At 37.7% G+C, this 27,109-nt stretch overlaps 1 protein-coding gene across 1 annotated transcript in view; it reads right to left on the reverse strand.

Moving 5' to 3' along the window:
• ZFR (zinc finger RNA binding protein) overlaps window positions 1-27,109 on the reverse strand; it is a gene marked incomplete at its 5' end in the record, with an annotated part of 46,245 nt that overhangs the window by 6,806 nt on the left and 12,330 nt on the right. Inside the window, 13 exons of the mRNA XM_082013120.1 lie at window positions 4,271-4,412; window positions 5,860-6,010; window positions 6,242-6,447; window positions 8,108-8,270; window positions 8,652-8,797; window positions 9,772-9,891; window positions 12,343-12,536; window positions 13,498-13,786; window positions 15,993-16,184; window positions 17,192-17,439; window positions 18,709-18,927; window positions 19,748-19,892; window positions 21,616-21,898. Of these exons, the coding sequence (XP_081869246.1) occupies window positions 4,271-4,412; window positions 5,860-6,010; window positions 6,242-6,447; window positions 8,108-8,270; window positions 8,652-8,797; window positions 9,772-9,891; window positions 12,343-12,536; window positions 13,498-13,786; window positions 15,993-16,184; window positions 17,192-17,439; window positions 18,709-18,927; window positions 19,748-19,892; window positions 21,616-21,898 (2,498 nt within the window). The remainder of the gene's footprint in view (window positions 1-4,270; window positions 4,413-5,859; window positions 6,011-6,241; window positions 6,448-8,107; window positions 8,271-8,651; window positions 8,798-9,771; window positions 9,892-12,342; window positions 12,537-13,497; window positions 13,787-15,992; window positions 16,185-17,191; window positions 17,440-18,708; window positions 18,928-19,747; window positions 19,893-21,615; window positions 21,899-27,109) is intronic.

The following is a 27,109-nucleotide window of genomic DNA, read 5'->3' on the forward strand; positions in this document are numbered from 1 at the left end:
AAGATTCAACAGGAAAAAGAAAAGCAAGGAATAGTTTAAAAAACAAAGCAGAATGTCTGAAAGATAAAGAAAATATAGTAGATCTTGTACATTTAAATGTTCAGAAAAGGATTTAATCACCAAGCCGATTGCTTTGTTACCAAAAAGGAAGAGACCACAGGCCTTTTTGGAAGTGGTTTAATCAATGAAACTGGAACCACTGAACAATGTGAAATGGTATCCTCAGGTTACTTAAAAAGTGTACAGATATAATGCAGTGATCAGCTTTAAAAGTTCTCTGTTTTACTAATCATGCAAATGGCTATTGTGACTAGCAACCAGAATAACTGGTGTTACACCAGGTAAGATGAAACAAAAAGCCCTCATTCAGTGGCACTCATTTCACAGGAGCTGGCTGGATGTAACAATGTAGTTTACTCCAGCAAGATATAAGTTTACGTAAGCCGGAGAATAAAATTTAAAAAGAGAGATACATTGAGACTCATGAAACATGCCTGCAGGAAGAAGCTTTTAAGAATGCTGCAGAAAGAAAGACAGCTCTGAAACCACCTATTTTACACAGATTTAAAATAAATAATAGGATACTTTACTGTACAGAGATCTAAAAAGCCATGAATGAACATGGTGGTACAACTTTGCAATATAATAATTAACTTTAATCTGAAGTACTATATTCAGATTTGATAATTTTTGTAAGATAGTCCCATTGCTCTGCAGAGGGTTAAAAGAGGGAGGACTTCAAAATAAGAACGAAGCTGAGAAGAACATAGGTATCTTCTCACATGGATACTCAAACTTATGGACTCTATGTTAAAGTGGAAAGATGAAAATCTGCACTAACAAGGCATTTACAGAGCAAATGAAGACATTTAAAGCGGTATTTCCTTTAAAATAAAACAAAAAAAAAGGAAAAAAAGCCCCAAACCTATACAAGTGCCAGGTAAGGTAACTGATGAAATGAGTACAATCTAGATATAAGAGACAAGGAGTACATTTAGAGAAAACCCACAGCAGGAAAAAAGTGGCAAAGTAAGGTTGATAAACTAAAAAAAACCAAACCCCAAACCAAAAATGGGTTGTTGGCCCTAGTAGTCTAAGTCAAGTTTACATTCTTCTAAAACTAATATGCAAATAGGTGACACTGTGCAAACTTTTAGCACAATAACTCATTACATAATTTGAAACTCCAATTACTTCTAGCTCTAAAAAACTTCAATTTGGAAAATAATTTTACTAAGAAGAATTACAGTTGTAAGTGCACAGAAGACAATCTTACCCAGTACTGGAAATGTCAGTCTAAACTGTGCTACTAATAGATATCATATGGATACCCTTGAAACTTAAAAAGACTCTGAAAGTCAGAAGTTGCCAAGGCACCTATTGCACTGAGAACACATTGACTGAAAAACATGTATCAAGGAAACTCCTGTAATATTTAATGTGTGGATTTTTGCTTCTGTTTCACATTTCAGGATTAACCCCTTAAAGACTATTTAACTAAATTCAGATGCCTAACCTACTACCCCGTTAAGCTAAGACAAAAAACAGAATTAATTTACAAAACACAAGCACAAATTCTCACCCTATATAACTTAATTATTACTAGCCTAAATATAAGGGGTTAATCAGTTAGACATGCCGTGTCCACACTACCTCTTCATTGAAAGTTAACAGGTATATAAATTTTGGTAAATTTTATTATGGGAAATACATTTTACCCAGTCAACTATTTCAGGACTAGTGTGAACACTGCTTAATTCTAGGAGAGAGACAAAGACGAAAAGAAAAAAAAAAAAAAAAACAAACCACAAAGTAACAGTAGATGCCAGGACTATGCATCCAAACCCCCTCCTTTGTAAAGCATGGCAGGTGTGACACTGAGCTTTAGAAAACCTTGGTCAAAAATCCTTCCGATGTCTTGGCAGGAACCCCTGATAGGAATCAAGTCCCTCTGCTAGCAGGCTTTAGACCGGGGCGGTTAGCTAAGGATAAAAGAGACACACGCGCACACATGTATGTGTTTATAAATATGTACACTTTGTTTGCTGAAGGAAAGATTCCACAGCAGGGGTTAGAGCACTTTGAATATATCAGATTCGGTAAACTGTCAAACGCATAATACTGTAAGAAACAGTTGCTATGCGGTTAACAATTTTATTGCACTGTATTTTTTTTTAGCCTTTTATCATGTAATGGAATTATTACACATCAAACGTGATTCTACTCCATGTGCAAGTCTTAGTCTCATCTTGACTCAAACGGGTTCTTCCAGTAAAGCCTTTCTTATCATCTGAACTAGGTCCCCAAGCGGGCCAAGAAAAATGAAAACTTTAAATCATTGTAAGACACAGAGCATAAGAAGCTGCAGTAAGAAAAAACATAAACACATACTGTTACTCTGCAGCAAATAAGCAGCAGTCTTCGTAATAAGGCCTTCTTCACTGCAATTATTTGCAATTCAGTCTTCTATTTGCTCTAGTTTCAAAAGTGAACTTTTCTGCACATCCATTTTATACTGCTCAGTGTCTTGAAGAGAAATCTAACTTGATTTTGCTTGCCTAGCAGCAGTACTGCATTCAGCAGTGAATAAAGACACAGTGATATTTTAACTCAAGTGTGGGTCAGACAAAAATACAGATTTGTTTCCTTTAGGTGGCATAAATTAAGGGATTGATGGTAGTAATTTGAAATTCATTTTATTTTTAGTCCACATTATAGAATTTTAGGCCAGAAACCACTTAATTGAAATTGAGTATTGTGGCAGGAATCAGTATTACACTTTTGCACAGTACGGTAAGAAATAAACATGGTGTTTAAGGTTAACTTCATTTAATGGTTAATCTAATTTAATAATCAAATCTTTTAAGTTAAAGTATTCTTTATGAACTTAAATAATATGTGAAATCTGATTCAGCACAGACAAACCAAGAGTAATGCTACACTTAGCTTGTCAAAAAAAGTAGAATTGGTTGGGTGTGACAGTACATGTACAAAGCCTTTATAGCTAGGAACAATATGCACAGCTTAAAATTAATGTTCAAAACACTCTTAAAGACTCTTCAGAAGTCATCCAAACCAGTGAACACATCTTGAAATTTTTCTTTCTGGTTATGTAGGATGACTGTGTTAACACAGCTTGCTTACAATGCACTAGTCACAGCTACAGAACACTTACTAATGCAATATAAAAACCTCAAGTATTTTAGAGGACATGTAATGATGAGCTGAAATAAAAAAAACCTCCGTGGTTTATATCAATACGTATATACACAAGCACATGTATACATACACACATACAATTTTTTTCAACCTGCATATAAGATGTGTTAAGATAGCCTCAGATTTCCTATTTGTAGGTTCACTGTCAAACACCAGAACCCTGTTTGCCATGATCTCTTTCAACTATGAAAATAGAGGATTAAAAGGAAACAAAGTTAATTTTATCTGACCCATAAACAAAAAGAACCAATGTACTGCAGACAATTAATCATGCTTGTTGGCTTAAAAGCTTTTGGAGCTTTGAAAGTGTTACAGAACAGACCCTAAAGCAACGCTGCTGGCACCAGAGAAACTGTGGACTTCAGAAACATAAATCGATTTACAAGCTCCACCTTCTGCTTCAGCTCAATGACAAAGCCATTTCTTATTGTACTCGTCTGGGTTTGCCAGTTGGATAGAAGACTGATTGTAATACCAGGAGCCTAAAATATACTAAAAAAGCACTCCAGACCAAAAAGCAACCTCAGAGAGCTGGAAAAAATCACGTCGTCTTTTAAAGTTAGAAGTACTGTTACCACAAAAAGTATTATAAAAGTGCATTTTAAGTGGCGCTGCTATTTGGAATGTGTAAGTAATGGTAATATTGATCCAGTTAAACCCAAAAACCTGTGATTTGATTTTCTAAAACCACACAAATCTTTCTCTTAGGGCAATAGTGCTCTAGAAAGCCAGTTTATAGCCACTTACTATAAAATACTTATTTTTCCACATAATTTTAAAAGACGGCAAAAAAATAGTCAAGTTTGTACCTTTTCCAGAAAGCTGAGGTTGAACATAAAGTTAGAACTTTTAAAAATTAAATAAACCCGTCATATAAGCATTTATTTTAACCAACTGCTCTCTACCGAGACTGGTTGTTGAAAAATAAGGTTTCGATCAAATACATGTGCCAGCATGTTGCCTTCCAGGACCTTAATGCCATCTTAAGCAGAAAAGATAAACATAAAAAAAACAGGTGAGAAAGAAGTAACATCTTTAACAACTTCCCAACCTCCATCCCTCATGTTCTCCTCCCGAATGACTGGAGATGTCAGTGTGATAGTAACTTGCATTTTGGGTTCCACACATGAATTTAAAATTATTGCTGCTTCTGCGACTGCACACTTGATATCGTATTTCTCAGGACTTATTACCTAAATATCGAGAAACAGAAATTTCCATTAGCATGTGGCCAATAAAAGTATGGGGAAGAAAACTGATTTCAACACAGTATTTTTAACAGAAAGACAGAAATGCAATAGAATAATGTGAAGTAGATACCTCTATATTCAAAGAAACCACAGTATACACAATTAAGAGATATATATGGACTTGCATACAGTTTCCGAATCATTAATCAAAATCCGCAGCAGTCACCAAGCATGCAAAAGAAAAAAAACTACCCAGGAAGGAAATTCATATACAAGTAAGTTACATAACAAGAATCTTGGCAATGTTTGAGATAAAGAAAAGCCTCAGTGCCTCTTATAATGTCAGCTGGATATGTTTCTCATTTGAACACAGGAGCCTTTAGAAAGCACAAAGATGCAGGGGTGGTTCTTCAGGCTTGCAGTTACAGTATGGGTACTGCTAGGTACGTTCTGTATTTGGTTGTCACAACATGTTAAGAACAAAGGGCAGGATAAACACCAGGGAAAAAAATGTAAACAACATTTAACTAACTAACAAGTAACTAACAAGGTGGTTTTTCTGAATTCCTTCTTGCAACTACATTTAATAATTCTAAATATCCCCAAAGGGAAGCTGTAAGCACCTGTCACTTTCTTCCACAAACTAGTGGGACGTGACTTTTCCACAAAGCCAGATCAAGATGTGCAGTTTTTAAATTTTCTTCTGTTCTGTTACTTCAAACAAGAGCAAACTCAAGATTATTTTCTAATTAATCTAATCCCGCTAAAGCTTGTGCCATGCCAGTATTTCTGCATAACATTTTACCAGACAGTATTGAAATACTAATGCTGTGACAAGCATTCTTGGTGGACAGGCTTTGCTCAGCAGAGAGCAGACTATACTGAGAGCTCTATACTTTCACTTCGTGTGGAAATACAGCAAACGGTTTGTATGAATTCCATTGATGGTCTAAGACTACATGAACTTTTTTTTTTTAAAGAAGAAATACCGCGCACTCCCCGCCCCCCGTACGTAATTGTGGAACTACAAAGCACTGACACATACAAATTGGAAACAAGATGTAAGTACAAACAGATTGGCATTAATGGAGAACTTTGACCTTCAGGCAGCAAACTTCTTATAACACAGCACAAATTACCTCTGTCGCTGCTGGTAACTGAGTAATAGTCTGTCTTCTGTTCATTTCTATTTCCCAATGAAATGAAATCTATTAAATGACGATTAGCAGTGAAGTATCAGTGTAAACAGACTCTTGTATGGACACAATATACAGAAAACAAAACATGCAGCATAGTCCCTGAATTCAGATGGAAACACTCAGAAAATGGAAAGAAACTGAACCTGAGCTATGAAATGTGGCACAGTGAGCCCTGCAGACGTTTGACTTGAGGACAGATTTTTACAGTATTTTTACCAAAATTCAAATCCAAAAATCTAAATTCTACTTACTGCAAGTTGTTTGGGAAGACTTTCAGCAATACGACCGAGTAATGTTTTTGAGGGCTTCTCAGCACATAACAAAACAAGATTGACATTTCGGTCTCCACGGAGAAGCAAACCTTTAGCCAAAACGCCTACCCGTAAAACTCCTTTCAAAGCTCTGTGAATGATAGTTAAAAGTTGCATTTAAAATAATATGAAAACCTTAAAACTAATCCAGAAGACAGAAAAGTGAAATAAAATAGGAGTATTTCACATACTTTTGAGGCCATAGTGACATATACCATATCAAAACCCAAAGAGAAGGGAATCCCTAGAAGCATTGATAAGAGTTTAAGGAAAAATTTCAGAAACAAATGATGAAATTCTTGAAAAGTAATTAAAAAATTACCTGTCTTTACTTCCATCTTTTTTGTCATCTCCCTCTTTGTTCTTGCTTTTTTCATGCTCAGTCATGTTGTCAGAAACAAGTTTCAAAGCACGCTCAGTAATAGAAACAATTTTTTGGACTGCTTGAAGTTCCTCCTCTGTTGGATATATAGCGGCATGTTTGGTCATCACATAGCGATCATCAGAGGAGTCAGGGCGGCGTAGAGGCTAAACAGACAAAAAAGCATGTTTATGAAATTTGGGTACACTACCAAGTTTACAAGTGGTAAGTGACCAAAAACCAAACATGTAGCTAAACAACAGAACATTCAAACCCGTAATTGCTGCAATGTAACAGAACATGAAGTGTCCCTAACAACTTACACTGGTCACAATGAATCATGTCTGAAAAAACATGAAATGTATTAAAATTAAACAAATTATGGATTCCCAGGACCCAAAGTATCTCCCCTGCCTATATAAAAATCTACTGTCTTTCTATCAACTGGAAAATACTTTCATATAGCTGCAAAATAAAGTATCCATAATTGCTTTCATAGAATCACAGGAGAATTCAAATAGGAAGGGACCTCAAGAGGTCCTCTAGTCCAACCTCCTGTGCAAACCATTGTCAGCTATAATGCCCTATCATGGTGCCCAGGGCTTTTATCCAGTTGGTTCTTGAAAACCGCCAAAGATGGAGGCTGCACAACATCTATGTGAAAAAATTATTTCTTGTATTCAGTCTGAACCTCTTTTGTTTCACCTTAAGCTGGTTGTATCTTGCTCTCTCATGACTCCAAAAAGCCTGGCTCTGTTACCTTTATAATGCACAAGTAGTAGAAGGCTATTAAGTGCCACTGAAACACTCTCTTCCCCAGGCTGAACAAGCCCAGATCCCTCAGTCTCTCCTCACAGGGCTTGTATTACAGACCCCTGATCATCCTGGTAGCCCCACACTGAAGCTGCTGTAGTGTATAGTATCTTTTTTTGTACTGGAAAGCCCAAAACTGAATGTAATATTGCAGTTTGGGTCTAATGAAAGCTGATCACTTCTCTTCATCTACTGATTATGCTCCTGTTAATATAAACCCAGGATGCTGTTGGCATTAATTGCTGCCAGGGGACACTGTTGACTCATGTTCAAGCTTGCTGTCTGCCAAGATCCCCAGGTCCCTTTCAGCAGGCTGCTACTCAGCCTTTCACTCCCCAGCCTATATCAGTGTACCATCTTACTCCTTCCCAAGTGCACCATTAGGCATTTGTCCCTGCAGAATTCCATCAAGCTCCTGTTGGTCCATTCCTCCAGCCTGCCTAGGTGCCTCTGGATGGCAGCCCTGCCCTCAAAGGTATCAACTATTGTCCCCAACCCAAACTGATTCAGTTTCATGCCAGGTGCAAATCTTATGAGTGTGCACTCACTCCATCACCTTTCAGATCATTGATAAGGTGCTAATGAAACAAATCCTAGGATGAACCCCTGTGGTACTGCACTTGTTACTGACCCCAAGGTAAAGTATGACCATTATCCTAACCATTGGCCTTTGGGACTAACGATCCAATCACTTTTTATCCATACATTTGTCCACAATTAAATAATGTTGTATAATGCAACTAAATAAAGTAAAAAGTAGCACACAAATCCAGAGTGACTTGTATTTCAGAAGAAACAATGTATGTCTTTAAGGCATCCTCATTTCAGTGGACTTATTTGGACGACAGGTCTACCTACATAGTTTCATTAGCGTATCATTTCTTCACTTTTCCAAATCCTTTATTATGAAACATTGGAGACAACTGAAGTAGCGCTGCATAATGTATAGTTCTTAACTGTGCCTCCTAGTAAGTATGATTTAATTTTTTTTTTTTTCCAAGTTAAGAAACTCACAGCTGGTCCTTGGGGCTGAGGCGGCATTCCTGGTCTAACTCCCAGCAGGCCTAGAGGTCCTGGAGGACCATGAGGATATCCTCCATCTGGTATTCTGCGACGGTCATCCCAGTGATGCTGCTCTTCCTCCATTCTCCTCCAGTACATGTCCTCTTCATATCGCCTGAAGTGCACCAACCAAAGTGCTCTCTTTATATAGCAGTTAATAATTGCAACCATTCTAAATAAATTTTTGTATGCCCTCATTTACTCATTTCTAGTACTCATAAGCAAATACCAGTGAACTCCAGAAGGTAACTAAAATGAATTGCTATTTTGAAAGTGTGTCTGAATTTACAGCAAAATAATTCTAGTAAGTCTACATTCCTCAGAGGGATTGAATGCTAACAAAGACCCCAGAGGGATGGTAACAACTTAATTTAAAACAAGACAGTACAGAGTTCCCAAAACAAGTATTCAAAATAAGTAACTACAGAAGCAGAGTTAGTTTTAGATAATCTGACTGTAGCTTTGTCTCATTCATTGATAGAACACAATGCATTACCTCATTTCCATCCTCCATCGTTCTTCCTCTTCTCGCCTTCTCCAGTATTCTTCTTTCTGCATCTGTTTCCTCATCTTCTCTTCCTGAATTTTTCTTGCTCGAATACTGGGCTTTACTTCTACTTGTAAGTCTGGGTTTACTTTTTTCTAGTTCAGAAAAATAATGAATGAAATGTTGTTTTTCCCTTTTTTCATCTCAAGGCTACAGAGTTCTTCTGACATATTTACCACACATTACTGGTCTATGATAAAATCAAGGGGAGTAAAGTGGAGTTTTAGAACTGCACTGAATCAGTAGTTGAAGAAGAAAAATCTGTGTCCAGTATTTTAAAGGAAAGAAATAGCAATATATTACAAATAGCATGAATTGCCTCTTCACTTATAGGAGAACAAAGCTATTTAATATTAAAATGTTACATTAAATACTAAGTAATTTGCTGTTCATTCTGTAGCACGATGACTACTCTACAGCCTAAAAAAGCATTTAATCTTAACTACAGTGTGCTTCCTGATGCCCTGTTCCTGCTTTCCTCATACAGGGGCATAATCATGAGTTACTGAATAAAGTTTTCTGGCAATTTTTTCTCTACTTTCACCCCTTTCATGATTATGCAGGTCTGTTGTATGTCCTGTGACTACAATAGATTCTTCCAATACAATCTTATAATAATCAAAATGCACACCATATATCAGTACAGGTCTCTCCAGTCACGAAAAAATCTGAAACACTTGTTTCTCAAATGTCTCCACAAAGGGAGACAAATGTGATTTATCCTGCGAAAAACATTGAGCACTACTATTTTACACTATCTGAAATCCATGGTAAACAACATAAAGAACCTTACTGTTGCTAGCATACATTGCACCATATTTTAATGTTGCAAAGGTTGCCTGAAAACAAAGTTCAAAATGTTTAAAAAAAGCCAAACCAAAATAGAGTTTCACCATCCGCATTGCTTCTTTTAAGACTATACTCCCTCAGAAATATATTTCTCTGCCTTTTTTAATATACTGTTTACTCAGAGTACCTACTTTTGTCTAATCTTTAAATGTAAGAATGTGTAATCAGTCAGCTGACATCTTGTGGATTTTCAGATAGAAGCGTTAGCTTTTCTACTAACCTTATACTGAAGTCTGTGTCGCCTCCCTTTTAAGTGCATCTCCTTGGCATTAGGATCATTAAAACTGCATTCACAAAGTTTACAGTGAAAGCGGATCACTTTTCCTTCATCATTTCTTACCTGCAAAATAAAGTTAAAACACATTTGGCTTTTAAAAAAAAACAAAACAAAGATGATGTAAAAATTAATCTAATTCAGTGACACTGGATAATGTCTACCTGTCTCAAAACATGCTAAAAAGTTCACACAATAACAAAAAGAAGGCAAAGTAGAACTTTCAATTCTGACCCACACACCACTGGGCTTGGTAATGAACAAAGTTCTTCCATTCCAAAGAGTACACAGCCTGAACATACTGAGTTGAATAATTACAAACCTGCAAATCATGAAAAATTTGCATCAGACTTCATCCACATATCTCACGCCACCCACATGAAGAATGCCCCACTGAGCATGAAAGAAACATGCACAATACAAAAATATAAACATATGCACAAGCCTTTGCAGGTTCAATGCCTTGTCATTCTTATCTTCAAGGAGGACCTAAGGAATTACAGGTCAGTTAGCCTCATCTCGATCCCTGGGAAGGTGATGGAGCAGCCAATCCTGGAAACCATTTCCAGGCATATTGAGGGCAAGAAAATCATGAGGACTAGTCATCATGGCTTCACCAAGGGGAAGTCATGCTTGATCAACATGATAAACTTCCACAATGAAATGACCAGCCTGGTATATGAGGGGAGTGCAGTTGATGTTGTCTAACTGGACTTCAGCAAGGCCTTTGAGACAGTCTGGCCATAATATCCTCATACAAAAGCTGTTTATGTATGGGCTGGATAAGCATACAGTGAGGTGGATTAAAAACTGTCTCAATGGCCAGCCCGAGAGGGTGGTGATTAGTAGAATAAAGCCTAGTTGGAGGCTAGTAATTAGCAGTGTGACCCAGGGGTTGATAGTGGGTCCAGTCCTGTTTAACATCTTCATTAATGATCTGGATGATGGGGCAGTGTGCTCTCCACAGTTTTCTGATGACAGAAAACTGGGAGGAGTAGCAGATATACCAGAGGGTTTTGCTGCAATCGAGAAGAACATCAACAGGCTGGAGAAATGGGCTGAGAGGAACCTCCTGAAGTTCAACATCAGGAAATGCAAAGTTCTGTACCTGTGAAGGAACAAGCCCTTGCACCAATATATAGAATGATAGAATCATAGAATAGTTTGAGTTGGAAGGGACCTTTAAAGGTCATGTAGTCCAACCCCCCTGCACTAAGCAGGGACAGCTTCAATTAGAGCAGGTGGCTCAGAGCCCCATCCAAGCTGACCTGGAACGTTCCCAGGGATGGGGCATCTACGACCACTCTGGGCAACCTGGGCCAGGGTTTCACTGCCCTCATTGTCAAAAATTTCTTCCTTAAATCTCGTCTGAATCTCTTTTAATTTAAAACCATTAACCTTTGTTCTATCACAACAGGCCCTGCTAAAAAGTCTGTCCCCATCTTTCTTATAAGCTCTGTTTAAGTACTGGAAGGTGCAATAAGGTCCCCCTGGAGCCTTCTCCAGGATGAACCACCCCAACCCTCTCAGCCTGTCCTCACAGCAGAGCTGTTCCAGCCCTCTAATGATTGTTGTCGCCTCCTCTGGACCTGCTCCAACAGGTCCATGTCTTTGCTGTGCTGAGAGCTCCAGAGCTGGACGCAGGACTCCAGGTGGGGTCTCACCTGAATTGGGTAGAGGGGAAGGATTGTCCCCCTCAATCTGCTGGCCACGCTGCTCTGGATGCAGCCCAGGGTACATGTGCTGAGGGTCACCCAGCTGGAAAGCAGCTTAGCACAAAAGGACTTGGAGGTCCTGGTGGACACCCAAGTTGAACATGAGCCAGCAATGTGCCCTTGCAGCAAAGGCAACGAATGGCATCCTGGGCTGCATTAGACAAAGTATTGCCAGCAGGCTGGCAGGGGGTGATCGTTCCTGTGTAACTCAGCACTGGTGAGGCCATACCTGGAGTCATGTGTCCAGTTTTGGGCTCCCCCATACAAGAGAGACATGGACATACTGGAAAGAGTTGAACAATGGGCCACAAAGATGATGAAAGGACTGCAGCATCTCTTGTATGAGGAAAGGCTGAGAGAGCTGGGACTGCCTAGCCTAGGAAAGACAGGGCTGAGGGAGGGATCTTTTTCATGTATGTAAATACCTGAAGGAAGGGTGCCAAGAGGACGGAGCCAGGCTCTTTTCAGTGGTGCTCAGTGACAGGACCAGAGGCAATGGGCACAAACCAGAACATAGGAGGTTCCCTCTGAACATCAGGAAACACTGTTTTACTGGGAGGATGACTGAGCCCTGGCACAGGTTGCCCAGGGAAGTTGTGGAGTCTCCATCCTTGGAGATACTTAAAAGCCGTCTGGACATGGTCCTGGGCAATGGCTCAAAATGGCCCTGCTTCAGCAGGGGAGTTGAACCAGATGACCTCCAGAGGTCCCTGCCAACCTCTACCACTCTATGATTCTGTTTCATGTTAAACAAATTTTCACTAAAATGGTTAAAAAATAATACACATTTTCCTATCAATACCTCCTCCACGTAGTCATGGCCCACAGGCTGGACATCACTTTGCAAGGCAGCGAGAGTTGTGGGAGTCACTGGTTCAGCTGCTGTGTCTGGTTTTACTTCCTGTGTTTGTACTGTAGCAGGAGGAGTTGTTTTAACACTTTCACCTGATTTCATTTCTTCCAGTTTACTTCCTGTTGTCTGAAGCTTATTGCCACCTACAAATCAGAAAAGTTAAATCATTAACTTTCATAAAATGAGAATGTGATTACATAAGATGTGCAAACTGAAAACTATTTGGAAATACCAATGTTCTGGAAAAAGCATTATCAGTTTTTAAAAATTAGTTAAAACTAATCCATATTTTAAATACAATTAAAGATTTTTAAAGTTAAGTTTAACAGCATTCAAGTTATTTAAACACTTGGTTTTTTATTTTAGCAAGAAAAACTTTTCATTTATATAATGTCAATTTTCATTAGTCATTTTCATGCTTTTTCAAAAGAGATAGAACTGAATGGGAACAACTCAGCAAATATATTTTAATAATCTTTTTTTTGCCATCAGGTAATTTTTTTTTGCAAATGGATCAAAAAAAAGTACCTCAAAACCTTATAATGTTTGTACTAACTAAGGTAGTATGCTGTCACTGTTGCAACTGTATAGGTTTTTCCTTCAAGAGCAGGATAGCTCATTGTGGAACAGCTGCTTCCCGCCTCTAAATGTCTGTCATGCTCATTTCAAAAGCTTCCACTGTTAGATTTCCACTGTTACAAGAATGTTTCAGTTGCCCAGTTATCAACCACCAACCTACTGCAGGTTGCCTTCACAGCCCAGGCTGTAAACTGAAATTAGGACCAACTACACTATAAATTGCAATACTCCAACAGCTACTACATAACAAACCAAAAAGTAAAACAAACTACATAAACAAACCTTCTTATGAAGGTGGGAGAAGCCTCCAAGAAAGGTCAGGTGGAGACAATCAGACAGAAAACACCGCAGATTTTGAAACAAAATGTTTACATACATTCTTATTTTCACCTATCAGTAATTCTCTTAAACACAGAGTTACTCATGCATAAAATTAACTAAATACATTTGTATTTGCTGCATGAACTCTTAAAAAAATTATAGAATAGGTTAGGTTTCAAAATAAAGACTGACTTCTGTACTTGCCAACAAAGTTTATTTTCGGTGTAGATATTTTCTTTACAGCTATATTAGCAGCGGCTGAAGATGTTTTGTTGTTGGACGCAGTGTTAAGTGGTGTGTTTGCTGTGGGAGTAAGAATTTTCACTGCAGAGGATGCAACAGAGGAGTTCACAGTACTGCTGCTGGTTGCTATATTTGAAGCAGAGGCAGTTGGTTTGGAAGCAGATGTGGATGTTGAGGAAGTAGCTTGGGTAACCACATTTGGTTCAGTTGAAGGAATGGGTTTGCCAAGTTTTGTGTGCAACTTTACTACCTGTAAGAATGAAGAGAAATTCATAATATGATCTCTCTGGGATCACTATAAAACGATGTAACACAAACATCAATATAAAGATCAATATAACCCTTGTGGCTTAACCCCAGGTGGCAACTAAGCACCACAGAGCCACTCACTCCCCCCAGGGTGGGATGAGGAGAGAATCAAAAGAGTAAAAGTCAGAAAACTCATGGCTTGAGATAAAGACAGTTTAATAGGCAAAGCAAAAGACGTGCACGCAAGCAAAGCAAACCAAGGAATTCATTCACCACTTCCCATCAGCAGGCAGGTGTTCAGCCATCCCCAGGGAAGCAGGGCTGTATCACGCGTAATGGTTTCTTGGGAAGACAAACGCCGTAACTCCGAAAGTCCCTCCCTTCCTTCTTCTTCCCCCACTTTATATACCAAGCATGATGTCATATGGTATGGAATATCCCTTTGGCCACCCTGCGTCAGCTTTCCTGGCCGTGCCCCCTCCCACCTTCCTGTGTGCCCCCTGTATTCTTGCTGGCAGGCCGGAGCGTGAGAAGCTGAACAGTCCTTGACTGCTTAGCAACGACGAAAAACATCAGTGTGTTATCAACATTATTCTCACACTAAATCCAAAACACAGCACTATACTAGCTATTAGGAAGAAAATTAACTCTATCCCAGCTGAAAACAGGACAATAACTAAAAAGTTAGCTATTGCTTCTTTACAAAAAGCAATCTTGGCAAAAAAAAAAAAAAAAAAAAAAAAAGGTGGACATATAAAAGCTCTTGTTATCTTTAACAAGGAAAGTCATTTCACATTGCTTATTTCCAGGAGAAATTCAGACATTTACTCCAAAAGCTGTGTAGATGAGAACAGAAAGCTAATAAACTCACAAGCTAGTACAACTCAATGAAACATTTTATGCCAACTGTTTCAATGTGACTGTTTTGTTGCACGGTTGCTTTTTACTCTCACTCCAAAAGTGTACTACACTGAACTATTTTTGTTCCAAATAATATTTGTAAGTAAAAGTTAATTAATTCAGATTCAACAACACTGTATGTTTTAATCACTCCATTTTAAGAATATTCACATTGAAAGAATTTCTAGGTTACCTAGCAAAACTGAAGAGATTCCATGTTTGTGTTTGTTTTTGTTTTTCTTTTTTTTAAAAAAGCACATCTGCAGAGTTAGTTAAGGAGGATGCGAGTGGCATATTTCAGAGCTCTTTAGTGTCTTATAGAAAGCAAAGAGGTACATGCTTATTCTTGGAAATAATAAGCAGAGGCCTTTCCACAATATGCTTGAGATAGAATAATACTCCTTTTTGGCAAAAGCTGACCATCATCTGAAAAAGCAATGCCTGTAGTCCTTAAGAACAAAACATGCAAAATTAAAGCTAAAGACTGGGCTTTGAAAATAGTAGTAAAAAAAATACAAATCTGCGAGACATTTTAATAGGAACGATGTTACTGATGCCACTTTGTACAGTGTTCTGAGATCCAAAAAGCTATAAAAACTTTTTTTTATTGTTACTGCCATTAATCTTTCCAGACCTGTAAGAAAAATCTGTAATATCTAGACACACATTCTACACTGCCATTTCATTTACTGTTTTATGACCAAATTTAAAACATGGGTCACAGGGGCTCACAGTGCAGCCCACAGTCCTTTTTCCAGATGCCCACCTAACTGCATCCAAACAGTAGGGAAAATATGCTTACCAAAAGTCTTCCAAACATACTCATTATAAAGTCTACTACAGGATATTGTTCCTTGCTCCCATATGTCCATTTTCTTTGCAAGAGCTACGAAGGAGTGATGCACAGTAGTCCTGTCCCTTGGCACTGACTCAGTTTACAGTGTTTCAAAGTGCACTGAAAGCTTCACAGCACCAGACAAACAGGACAAATGTCACGAGAAGTTCTGAAAACTACCGCATGTCCTCATTGACTCTTTTCTCCATCTTACATCACACCTTCTTCCTACAATTGACATACTTTCCCAAATACTACTTCTTCTCACTGATGATATGGCAATTTTTTCCCCCCTTTCTCCCAACAAGGCTCTTCTAATAGTGAGCTTAAAGTCTGAAACAAAAAGCAGAATTAAATGTCTTTAAACAAAATTCAAATTATATTGTTTCTGGATATATTCTCCTCTCCAAGGAAAATGATAGGAAGAAATATATGACTGAATTGTGTAATAAGAACAACAAACAACTCTTACTTTCTGATGCTTGGCTCCACGGATATGGGCAGCATAAGCATCTGCCCCTGTACAAGACACATCACAGAGCTCACAGCGCAACTGATTCTGAGTTCCACGAGCAGAAGTGCTGCTGTTATTGGTGTTCTGGGAAGCTTTTAATGCTGCTTCTTTCTTCTTGTGTTTCTGGCCTTCTAAGTGTTCTTTGTAAGTCTGTTTAAATAAACAATACACATAATAAGCTGTCTCTGTACTGCTCATTCATCATTCATGTGAATACATGGAATATAGAACATAGCATAAAACACATGCTTTGGGTAAGAAACACTTCCTACGCAGAACATTTCTTCCATATGACATGCTCTAAGGCATTAGCAGGCCACTTCTACGACCAAGATATTTTCTTCACCATCAGGATTCCACTTTTACGTAATACAATACGGGCTTTTCTCCTCTAAGTTCTCATTTCCTTAGTCAAGTGCTGGTCAACAGATATTAACATTGAAAACTTGATATGATCAGAAAACTGCAGTTTCCTGCCTTGCATTCAATTATTCTTGATTTTGAATTTTCCTCAAACTACAAGACCACAGTGATTAAGGGTATCCAGAGAACTAAAAACATAAATTCATAAGAAGGTAGTGCATAAATAAAGCTGTGCTGAAGATGAAATACAGAAGTTGATATCTGTTCCTACACCAACACTGGCAATCTAGAAAGCAAACAGGGTGGGAAATAATGACAAGTTTACCTAAAGAGTAAGAACTGTTTAGCCAGACACACACATAAACACTCTGCATCAATCATTATCTACTTTCTATGCACTTGCAGCCACTGTGAAACTAAACTGGGATGCTGGAATACAATTAAGAATAAACTTTCAGGCTTACCATTCACAAAATTTATGTAAATTTATAGTTCAAAAAAAGTATTTTCTAACAAGTCTGCCATGTTAGAATCACAAATCAAATTCAAAGTTTAGAATATTTCTGAAGTCTAAAGCACAGCTGAAGCATCTCTGTACAAGCTCAGGGGATGTATTTTTTTGTCTCCTCATAGGAACTCTTTCTGTAATAGCAGGTATTTTCATTTAATTATTCCTTTAGCAGAAGTATAGAATCAGGTCTTTAAAAATCAACAAGTATTCTTAAAGGGGTCAGTTTTTTGGCTGAAGAAATTATGACTAAAGTGTATAGCAGAATATTACATAATACAGGTACCTGTGGTCCAGCACAGCTGATCTTACAAACATCACAGTAGTGGATCTGGGGTGGTTTGGGAGGTTGTTTTGGTTTCAGTTGCTTATTTTGGAATGGTGCCTTTTTAGTAAAGGTGGTCCCTGTCCAAGCAGCTGTTGCTGCAGCAGCAGCAGCTGCTGCCGCTGCCTGTTTCTGTTGCTGCTGCTGCTGCTGGTAATAGGACGATGCAGCTGAATACACTGCGGCTTCATAGCCAGAATAAGAGGTACCTCAAAGATCAAAATAAAATAAATGTTACATCACTGTACATCATGTATCAATTACATAATACACTAATTCAAAACATGTTGCATAATAGAGTTGTGGGGGGCAGGGCAGTATATAAACAACTGAGATCTTGTTAGGCAGTCTGAATTTTTCTTGACGTTTCACAGTACACAAATACATAGCTACCAATTGTATCAGGAATATATTTGATTTTAGACACATCTTTGGAGACACACAGTTATGTTATATCAAAGCATCCCTAAAAATATGTGAAATTTCCTGGTACATCTGGTGAGACAGAGTATGATGTAGCAAGAATTCTAGTAAAAGATTTATCAAAGGCCAGTTGAAATAAGTAGTCTTCCAGAACCAGATTTGCTGTTCAAGTTTCCAAATGGCAAGGAGGACAGACATTACATAGAGGAAGGGGAAAAAAATGAAGATAAAAGACAGAATAGCTAGTGCTATTACATTCTGTTTCATTGATTTAAGTTGGTTTACTGTGGAGAAGCTGCCTGCCTGCTAAAACCTGGCTACACAATCCTTGATTTCTACTATCAAAGTTGAATAAATCAAGGAAATTGGGCTTTCGTACCTTTGAGCCAGTTTTCTCATAAATTTTCTACATCTACTAGGTCAACTATTTTAATCCTCTGATCAGGCTCTGTCTCAAGGAAGTCTTAAAATCCCTTTTTAAACAGAAAACAAAAAGCAAAAAGTTCAAGGTAGCTATAATACGCCAGTTGATTAGCATCTGGCCATAAAGTTAACATCTTTTCATCTTTAACTACTTTTTTGGATTTCTAACGTTTCAAGGAAAGTCTTTTTTTCAGCACCCATTCTACTCCCATTTTGGGTCAAGACAGCCCAAACTTACAAGATTTAAGTTAAGATTAAGGGACTGCTCCTCCCTGTCTCTGTAACTGCTGTTTGATGGCAGCATGCTCCCAATTTCCCTGGCTAATATTTGTGTGGATGTGTTTCCTTATTTTTTCCAACCCCCATGTTCCAAACCTTAAAGTAAGTCACAAAACACTGTAGCAATGCCAACACTTTGTATACTCACATGTAACAAAATAGGCACATACAAACATCAAACCTCTTTTAAAGATACAGCAAAATATTTTGTCATTATAATTATTTAACTAGTTGATACTTCTCAGTAGACTATGATATAATTGAACACGAACTGCTAAAATTCTGAGTTTTTCAAGCCTCTCCTGGAGTCGTAATTGCAAAGATCCCAGCAACATAATATGCAAAATTCTTACCAGAGTAAGTAACCGCTGTTGTACTGTACGTTGCACTTTGAGTATAGGATGGAACAACAGTAGCTGCAGCTGCTACTGGCTGCACAGTAGAGGATACCGGATATATAGAAAACGTAGTTGTTGCTGGACTTGGGGTTGCAGGTTTTATAGCTGTCACTTGTCGTGTTTGCTGGGCTTGGGTATACTGAGTTGCCCCTTGGCTATATCCTGCTTTCGGAGCTAATTAGGATAAAAAATGTGTACAAACATGGATATGTTTTAGTTGAAGGAAATGCAAACCATATTCAGTGATATTTAATGATATGCTGGGGAATAAACGCTTAAGAGGTGGGTTTTGTTCTTTTGTTTCATTGGTTTTGGGTTTTTGTGTTGTGGGGTTTTTTTGGTTTTGTTTTGTTTTGTTTTTTGGGGGTTTTGTTTTGTTTTGGTTTTTTACAGTCATGGTTACGCTTGTATCACAAAACTGCTTAATCATGTCACAGCTCACACTAGTAAGGCTCAGATTTATTAATTAGTTGTAACTGTGCTGCCATGGTTTTAAACAACCTTCTCATGCAATGGTTTTACTAGAGTATGCTAAACCAAAGTACACCTAAACTTTCCTATTATTTCTAATTGAAGTAAAAAAAGGTAAGTAGGATTTAAGCTTTGTAGCAATCATGATATCAATAAGAACTACATACATTAAGTAACTAAAGAATTAAAAGTCTTTCTAATGAAGTTATCATCTGAACCCACCATTGACTATTTCAATCTACTTCAGCAACATGTCTAGGCAAATCAACATGATGTTTGCCTAGAAGTGTGTTTTGAATGTATTTAATAATAATCCAAACCTCGGAGATAGCTATTTATGGCAACGTCACAATAATGTTCAAGTTCTAGGTGCAACAAATTTTTCTACACACTGACAGATGTTACATGACAAAACTAAGAAAAAAAAATCTGGATAATGTGAAATATTGAAAAAAAATTTTTAAGGTATTAAAATAGTACACAGACTGTGTATAATGACAGCAGTTTGAATCATGCCACTCACCTGTCTGGTAGTACGATTCAGCTACTGAAGGCTGAGGCTGGGCAGCAGCAGCCACAGCTGCCGCAGTTGCTGTTGGCTGTTGATAGTATTGTTTGCTGTCATAAGCTACAGCTGGGGCAGTAGATCGAACATAGGAATAGGAATCCTAAAAATTCAAAAAAAGAAAAAGCAGCAAATTTTTCTTTTAAGTTTGTATCTGGAGTAATAAAAGTCATTATCAGAGTCAAAAAAACCAATGTGTTTTCTTCTGATCTACTAAAGTAGATTTAAAAAACATTTGCGGATACAATATATACAAATAACTGCATTAAATAAATTACATTTGTTTTTACAGATACTTCAGGCCTGAGAACACACCTTTTTCAGACCTAATACAGTAATTAACCTCATGCTATTAAATCACTTTCCCTACCAAGTTATTTATGTTACTGAAAAGCAATGACTCTCACTAGTTTTTCATAATGGCTGTATCAGATTACATTTCTGTAAAATATGAAGCAAGAACCCACCACAGACCTCCAGAAAATGTGTACTTCTACATATAAATTCACAAGTATACAAACATGACCCTATATTGGCTTTAAAAATGCCTTTTTAACAGTTAATTAAATTAACAAAATTAACAATAAATTAACAATATTTTTCTTGGCTGTACAAGTGATACTTTTAAAGCCTTCTTTACTTTTTTGTGTATCAACTAGTCCATTAGGGAACCCTATCTAACCTAAAATGGCAAAACAAGTAGCCCATTCGATACCTCTAGAACTCAGGAGATGGCTATTAAGCTTAGAAGGCGAGGGTCTGGAAATCACTGTAAGTATGTACATATATTCTCTCATCCTCACCATATTTATGGTAAAGTGTAAAGAGTTGATCAACGGAGAAGTAGCAAGGCATGAAACACTATAATGTACTAATGTATAAAAACTGTTTTTATTTCCAAGAAATATAACAATAAAAACTCCTTTTCATTTACCCTATGTAAACTGGAATTACTTTTATTTAGTTTAGCGGACTCTCCTTTCTGTCTGAATGCATCTAATAACTGACCTTATAATTATGATTACACATGTTACTGGAAAGCCTCCTACATTAATTCATTACATAGGGTAATGAGTTATATAGAAGCTGTACAAAAGAATTGAGAACATGCAGCAATAGTACAGTCCTTTTAAACAAACAAAAAACCTAGTAAGAATTTAGATAATGCCTTGAAAAGTTTCAGACTAAAAAGTTAAAAAAAATATTATGAGACATACTATTTCAACATCCAAGATGAAAACAGACAAACAGCTCCCTTTTGTAGAAGCCTGTAACCACACAAAGTTAGGCAGTGATCTCACAAAGGGTACCCAAAAACTACCCAAAGGGTAGCTCCTCTCCTAGGGCAATCTTTTATCCTCATATATTTGGTACTAGAACTGCTGTGGCAACCAGGAATCTGACAAGGCAACTATTTCTACCTCCACTGAAAATTCTTATTGCAACAGTTTTTTCAGCTACATCAGTTCCATGACCCAGTTTACTGCATGCCACTCAAACATTTAAGCTAGCTGAGACAAGACAGTACTGCTCTTTTCAGCAGTAGTTTCACAAAATCACTTGAAGGTAAACATCAGTTCATTGCTTATTGTGTGAATGTCTAAATCTTAGCTCCTGCAGTACTAGTGCTGATAATCCTCTGTTTGGGCCATATGAGACTGCAGTCACTTCACATTCTACCACGTTTCGCTACTGATTTGAGTTCTACTGAAACTGTGATTCACAGAATAAAAAAAATAAGTATCACCTTACCCAAACAGGCCTCCTCCTTTTAACGTATCATTTAAAAACCACACAACAGAAGTAATTTTTTTTTTGGAACCCACCTGGTAATTCTGTGTAGTGACAGGAGGTGGTGGTGGTGGAGCTTCTTGTTGCCTCTGTGTATAACCATAATCTGTAGCTGTGTGCGCTGTAGGATAGCCTCCATATGCAGCAGCTGTTGCAGCAGCTGCAACAGCTACTGGAGCTGGCCTGGCTACTGCAACTGTAGCTGCTGCTGGAGCATAGGCTGCAGTAACTGTGTGCGCAGCAACTGGTGCCTGGTGGACAGTGTAGCTAGCAACTGTAGTTGGATGGGAATAGGCTACACCCGAAGCTGGCTGCTGGCTATATTGGAAAAAGACAAAGTAAATAGATTAATCCAACATACTAGGCTAATGCCTACACATTTCAAAATCCCAGATTTGATTAATACTTGTCTGTTCTACAAACAGACCTGGAACAGTTATTTATCTATGCATACACTTTAATGGCTGTTATTACCTCTCTTCCACCCCCATTAAAAAGGCCAAATAATTTTGAAGCTTTTGTGGATGCACATGTTATCATGCAGGTGATGACTTTCTTAGCATGGGGGGCATTTGTGTTGGGTTTTTTTCAAGCAGTGGAACACAAGTCTTTCATTCAAAATAATAGAAACATCTTAAACTTATCTTTTCATGATTAACAAGTTTTTAAATGCTTTAGCAGTTCAATAAAACTGACATACATGTCAAATTAAGAAAAATACTAGTTCTGTGAGAGCTCATTAACCTGCACTTGCATGAAGTTTTTCAATAAATCATATTAAAGTAATGAGATTTTAAAGACTTCCATGAAAATTAGCTCAGAAGTCTTACATTTAAGGCAGAGACGCTTTAAATATACAGGTCCAATAGGGGACTCTGCCCACAAAAGTTTAGAATTATAAAAGCTGACCCCACTCGCTCGTATGGAAGTCCACTGCCTCACAACATGAAGCATCAAAAGAACAGACAGTCAGATGGAGCAAGAAGACTGCTACCAGAGCTCTGGCAATCTTCCAGGCACATGTTGAAACTGATTTGCATCTCTAAAATTTGCAGGTAGGACATCAATATGTGGTTATTTACTAAGAGTGAATAAATATTCACAGCAGAAATAAACCATGATGACTTCAAACATTTAATTATTTGAACAGAAACAATTATTATTGTCCCATATTGATGTATAAGTATTATGTTGTCCTATATTGTTGTGTAACTGTACATTATGATTAGAAGCTTACAATAGTTATTTTTAAATAAAATAAACCAGGCAAAATATCAACACCTGGAACAATGATATGAAATGGGGGACTGAGTGATGATTCTGATTAGTACCCTTCCTGCACTGTTGTTCAACAGTATTTAAGAATCTCTATAGGGTTTCACAGCTCTATACTCTATTAAAATATCATTCAAAACCAACTCCCTGCCTATCAAGGAGGTAGTATCCCCTACGTTTCAGAAGAAAACAGAAAAATTAAATCTCTCTTAAAGCAAACATACTCAGTGGCACAATGGAAGTGCAATAAGGTTATGCTCAAAACCAAAAGGAACAAGTCACGCTATGTTTCCTAAAGACTGCAATATTCTCTCTGACGTAACTACCAGAAACAACGCACCTTTTAACTATACATACTATTATTTTTGCAAAAGACATTTCCATAACTCCCTTGTGTTTAGTAATTTTTGTTTATTTATTTATTTTTAGGAAAAAAGATTTTGTAATTTTAATTACAGCAGAACACATTAATTTCAACATATTTAAAAAAACCCACCAACATTCTTACAGCAGAAACAGAAAATTTTATTATTATCAGACTTCCAGCCACATTCTTCCCATTGCAGACCCCTGACTGCTTAAAAGACCACTCGCATTCCATCCAAATTTATTTCAGTTGTGATGTTTCATTTTCTTTTCAGTATCTTAGCATAACAATAGAAGGAAAAGACCTAAAACACTTTGGAGGAGCTCTCACCACTGCTTGAAACAATTCCTCCTACTTGCCATGCATTGGAATATTCCCTGTTTTGTCAGTTTAAGGTGAGACATTGGTCTCCACCAGAAAATTCAGGAAGACTGTTTTATGACAGTCTATAAAATTAGGCTGCCATTATCTACATAACTAACAGTACAGAAGTGTAAAATATTCACAAATTCTGAGGTAATTATCATATATACCATTATCATATATACCTACTAAAACCACATTAAACTGAGAAAACAGCAGACTGTTTAACTCAGACTGCAGTTGAACATAACAGCAGTCCAACACTGCCAACAAGGAAAAGTCTTGCTCCACCCTATCCGCACTCTTACTCTTCCCTCCTTCCATATATCAAACCTGGCTCTGCCATCCTATTCCATCCCTGGTGCTAGTTCTGCTACTTGTCAAGCTATTCAGTCCACTGATGTAACTCATTAATCTAGCAGAAAATTGTAAGAATTTTTTTTGCTGGGCTCATTTTCTAATGCGGTAGAAATGTTAGAAACGTTGGCGCTTACAATACACGAACCCACATAAGTCATACGTAGGGAAGCAGGGAAAAAAAATGGGAGGACAAGAAAGACAGGGACCTGTCTAGGAAGCATTAACTTTGCTCTTCCAGGTTTCATGAAATTGTGCTGAAGTTATTATTACAAAATACAATACAGTGCTCACAACACACCATGAAGTAACAGTACCAGCCAGTTTATCAAAGAAAATGCTTTTTTTCTCAGAATATATATGATTAAAGCCACCTGATCGTTTTCAGTATTTACTATTGTAAAGAGATTATGTTCGTTATCAGCAAGACTACTGTCAGCAAGATTCTGGTACAGACAGTTTCATTTCTTGTGTGTCATTTTTGTACTGAAATTCCTTAGCATGGTATAGAATTAACAGTCCTAGTCATTTGATTTCTAAGGCCAATATAGTTCTATGACCATGTTTACTTTAGCTGTTTCCCTTGCTTCTGCAAAACCTTACAGAGCTAGTGATCAAGTTTGCAAGACTGCAAGAAAAATACTCTAGAATTGGCCATATCTTCCTTTTTAAAAGTTATGTTACATTGTTACACAAATTCACAAAATCTTTTCTAAATTTATGACATTCCTTTTTCTCCCCATGATCTTACTGAAAATCTTCTAACATTAAGATGACCAGACATTTTCATGTAATTAATTTACATAAAAGGTTTTTGTGCCAACTTCTTCCTTTAACTTAGAGGAGTTTTTATCCTTGTTTGGTGATTAGTGCCTCATCATTTTGCTGAGTTGAACTTACCTCCTCGTAGATTATTTTGTCAGACTCCCTATTCCACTGATCTTTCTTGCAGTTCATCTGTTTACCTATCATAGTATTATCTGTTCTTCTGTCTTGACTACAGGTGGCAAGAACTGTATGCATAATTTCAGATAAAGTTTCAGCTGGGCTACCCGCTCTGCTCCAGGCAGTACTTTCTTTCCGAAAAGTCTAGCTTCCTCAGAACAGCTTCTTGTAAAGTTACCTGTGTACTGACAATATTTTCCTTGCGTCAAATATCATGACATATCATACTAATACAAATACTAAGTAAGACTCAGAAGCAATCCCTAGGGAATTGCACTGCAATTATTCGTATTTGATAATCACTCTAACTCTACTAACCACCTCTACCAGCTCCTTCTCTACAATTCTTTTACTGATCTCTACCTTAAGTAATAATTTTCTATATTGCACCACATCAAGTATTTCAACTTAGTCCCAATAAATAAGACTCCAAAAGATTTAGGCACATGATCAAGCTATTAGAGCAACAATGAAATACAGTATGTCAGCTGAGCTATGGTAACAAATCGCACGTGTTCTTCACCACAACAAAGGAAGTCATTCAGTTTAGCTTAATCCCCCAACACAGAGGGAAAAAGTTGAACCAAATTAGTCTGTAGGTTCTATGGGCTAAGGACATGCAAACAGGTATTGAAATACAGCAGACAGAGAAGGTAATTCATTGACCTGATAACTTAGCAAGTTTTCTTTGTAGATCAATTCTGTTCTTCAGCAAAATAAATTCTTAGATCCTTATTAGCATCTTTGAGTTCAAGGAATTCCAGCTCTCTTCATATGAAAAGATACTAGTCCAACTGGCCTTATTAACTAGGTGGAGCTTAAAAAAAAAAAACAACCAAACCACAGAATAATGTAGGTTGAAACAAAGATTTGGAGGTCATCTGTTCTGACCCAGTGCTCAAAGTACAGCTAATTTCGAAGTAACATTAGGTTTCCCAGGGCTTCAGCTAGTCAGGTTCTGATCACCTCCAAGAATGAAGACTGCAAGACTGCTCTAGACAACCTGTTCCAGTGTTTGAGCACCCCGTCCAGAATTTTTTCCTCAATTTGTAAAAGCCTCTGTTACAAAAGCAAATGAGTTCTAGACCAACATTTACAGAAGGCATACCCAGTTTGTGACCATTCAATTCAATGTAATTTCATATTACAATTCTTACAGTGTTTTAATTTAATATCAAAATAAACATCATTCTTTGATTTAAAAAGTTGTGAGTGAAAGACTCGGCAGCTTCAAATCATACTCTGCCGTATTGCTGTAATATTATCGCCTCTGCCAGAAATTTTCATTCAAAAAGAAAGTATTTTACTCATACCAGACCTATTTCTTTAGCTGATCATAACAACAACAGTGCTTTCCTACTAAGCTGCCTTTAATTTAATAATCCTAATATTCTATAAAATAATCATAGCTGTTTTCTAGGAATAAAACACGTCCTTCAATGCTCATCTTCCAGCTCACATTTCTATTTCACTGTGTCTTCACTGTCCCAGTCAGAGCGAGTTTACAGTCTACCTGTTGCACTCAATTGTTCTGCTCCAGTGTTTCAGTCAACTACAGGTCATTTCCAGCACCTTATCTAATATGTTTTGTCTCTCCCTACCTGCCCTAAGCCACTACATGCCTATCCCTATTTCCACATGCTCTTTTGCTTCGTCCTTCCAAATAAGCTTGATTCTGTTAAAAAGTTTTACACCCCAGTGTATAAGTAGCTTGCTCTCATCTTCCACATCCCACCTAATTCTCTCAATCTTGAGGTTACTTAATTCTTTATTCACAATTATTGTATTACAGTACGTGAGAAAAGTAATTTTTGTAAAACACCTGTATTGGGTTTGCGTGACAAGGTTTTGGTAGTGGGGAGGGGGGCTGCAGGGGTGGCTTCTGTGGGAAACTGCTAGAAGCTTCCCCTATGTCCAACAGAGCCAGTGCCAGCTGGCTCCAAGATGGACCCACTGCTGGCCAAGGCCAAGCCCATCAGTGACGGTGGTGGCGCCTCTGGGGTAACAAAGTTAAGAAGGGGAAAAAAATAACTCGCACAACAGCAATTGCGGCCAGAGAGAAGAGCGAGAATATGCAAGAGGAACAACTCTGCAGACACCAAGGTCAGTGCAGAAGGAGGGGCAGGAGGGGCTCCAGGTGTCACAGCAGATTCCCCTGCAGCCCCTGGTCAAGCCCATGGTGAGGCCAGCTGTGCCCCTGCAGCCCATGGAGCTCCATGCTG

Source organism: Phaethon aethereus (assembly GCF_964289735.1).
Source record: "Phaethon aethereus genome assembly, chromosome: Z".
Taxonomy (NCBI): Eukaryota; Metazoa; Chordata; class Aves; order Phaethontiformes; family Phaethontidae; genus Phaethon; species Phaethon aethereus.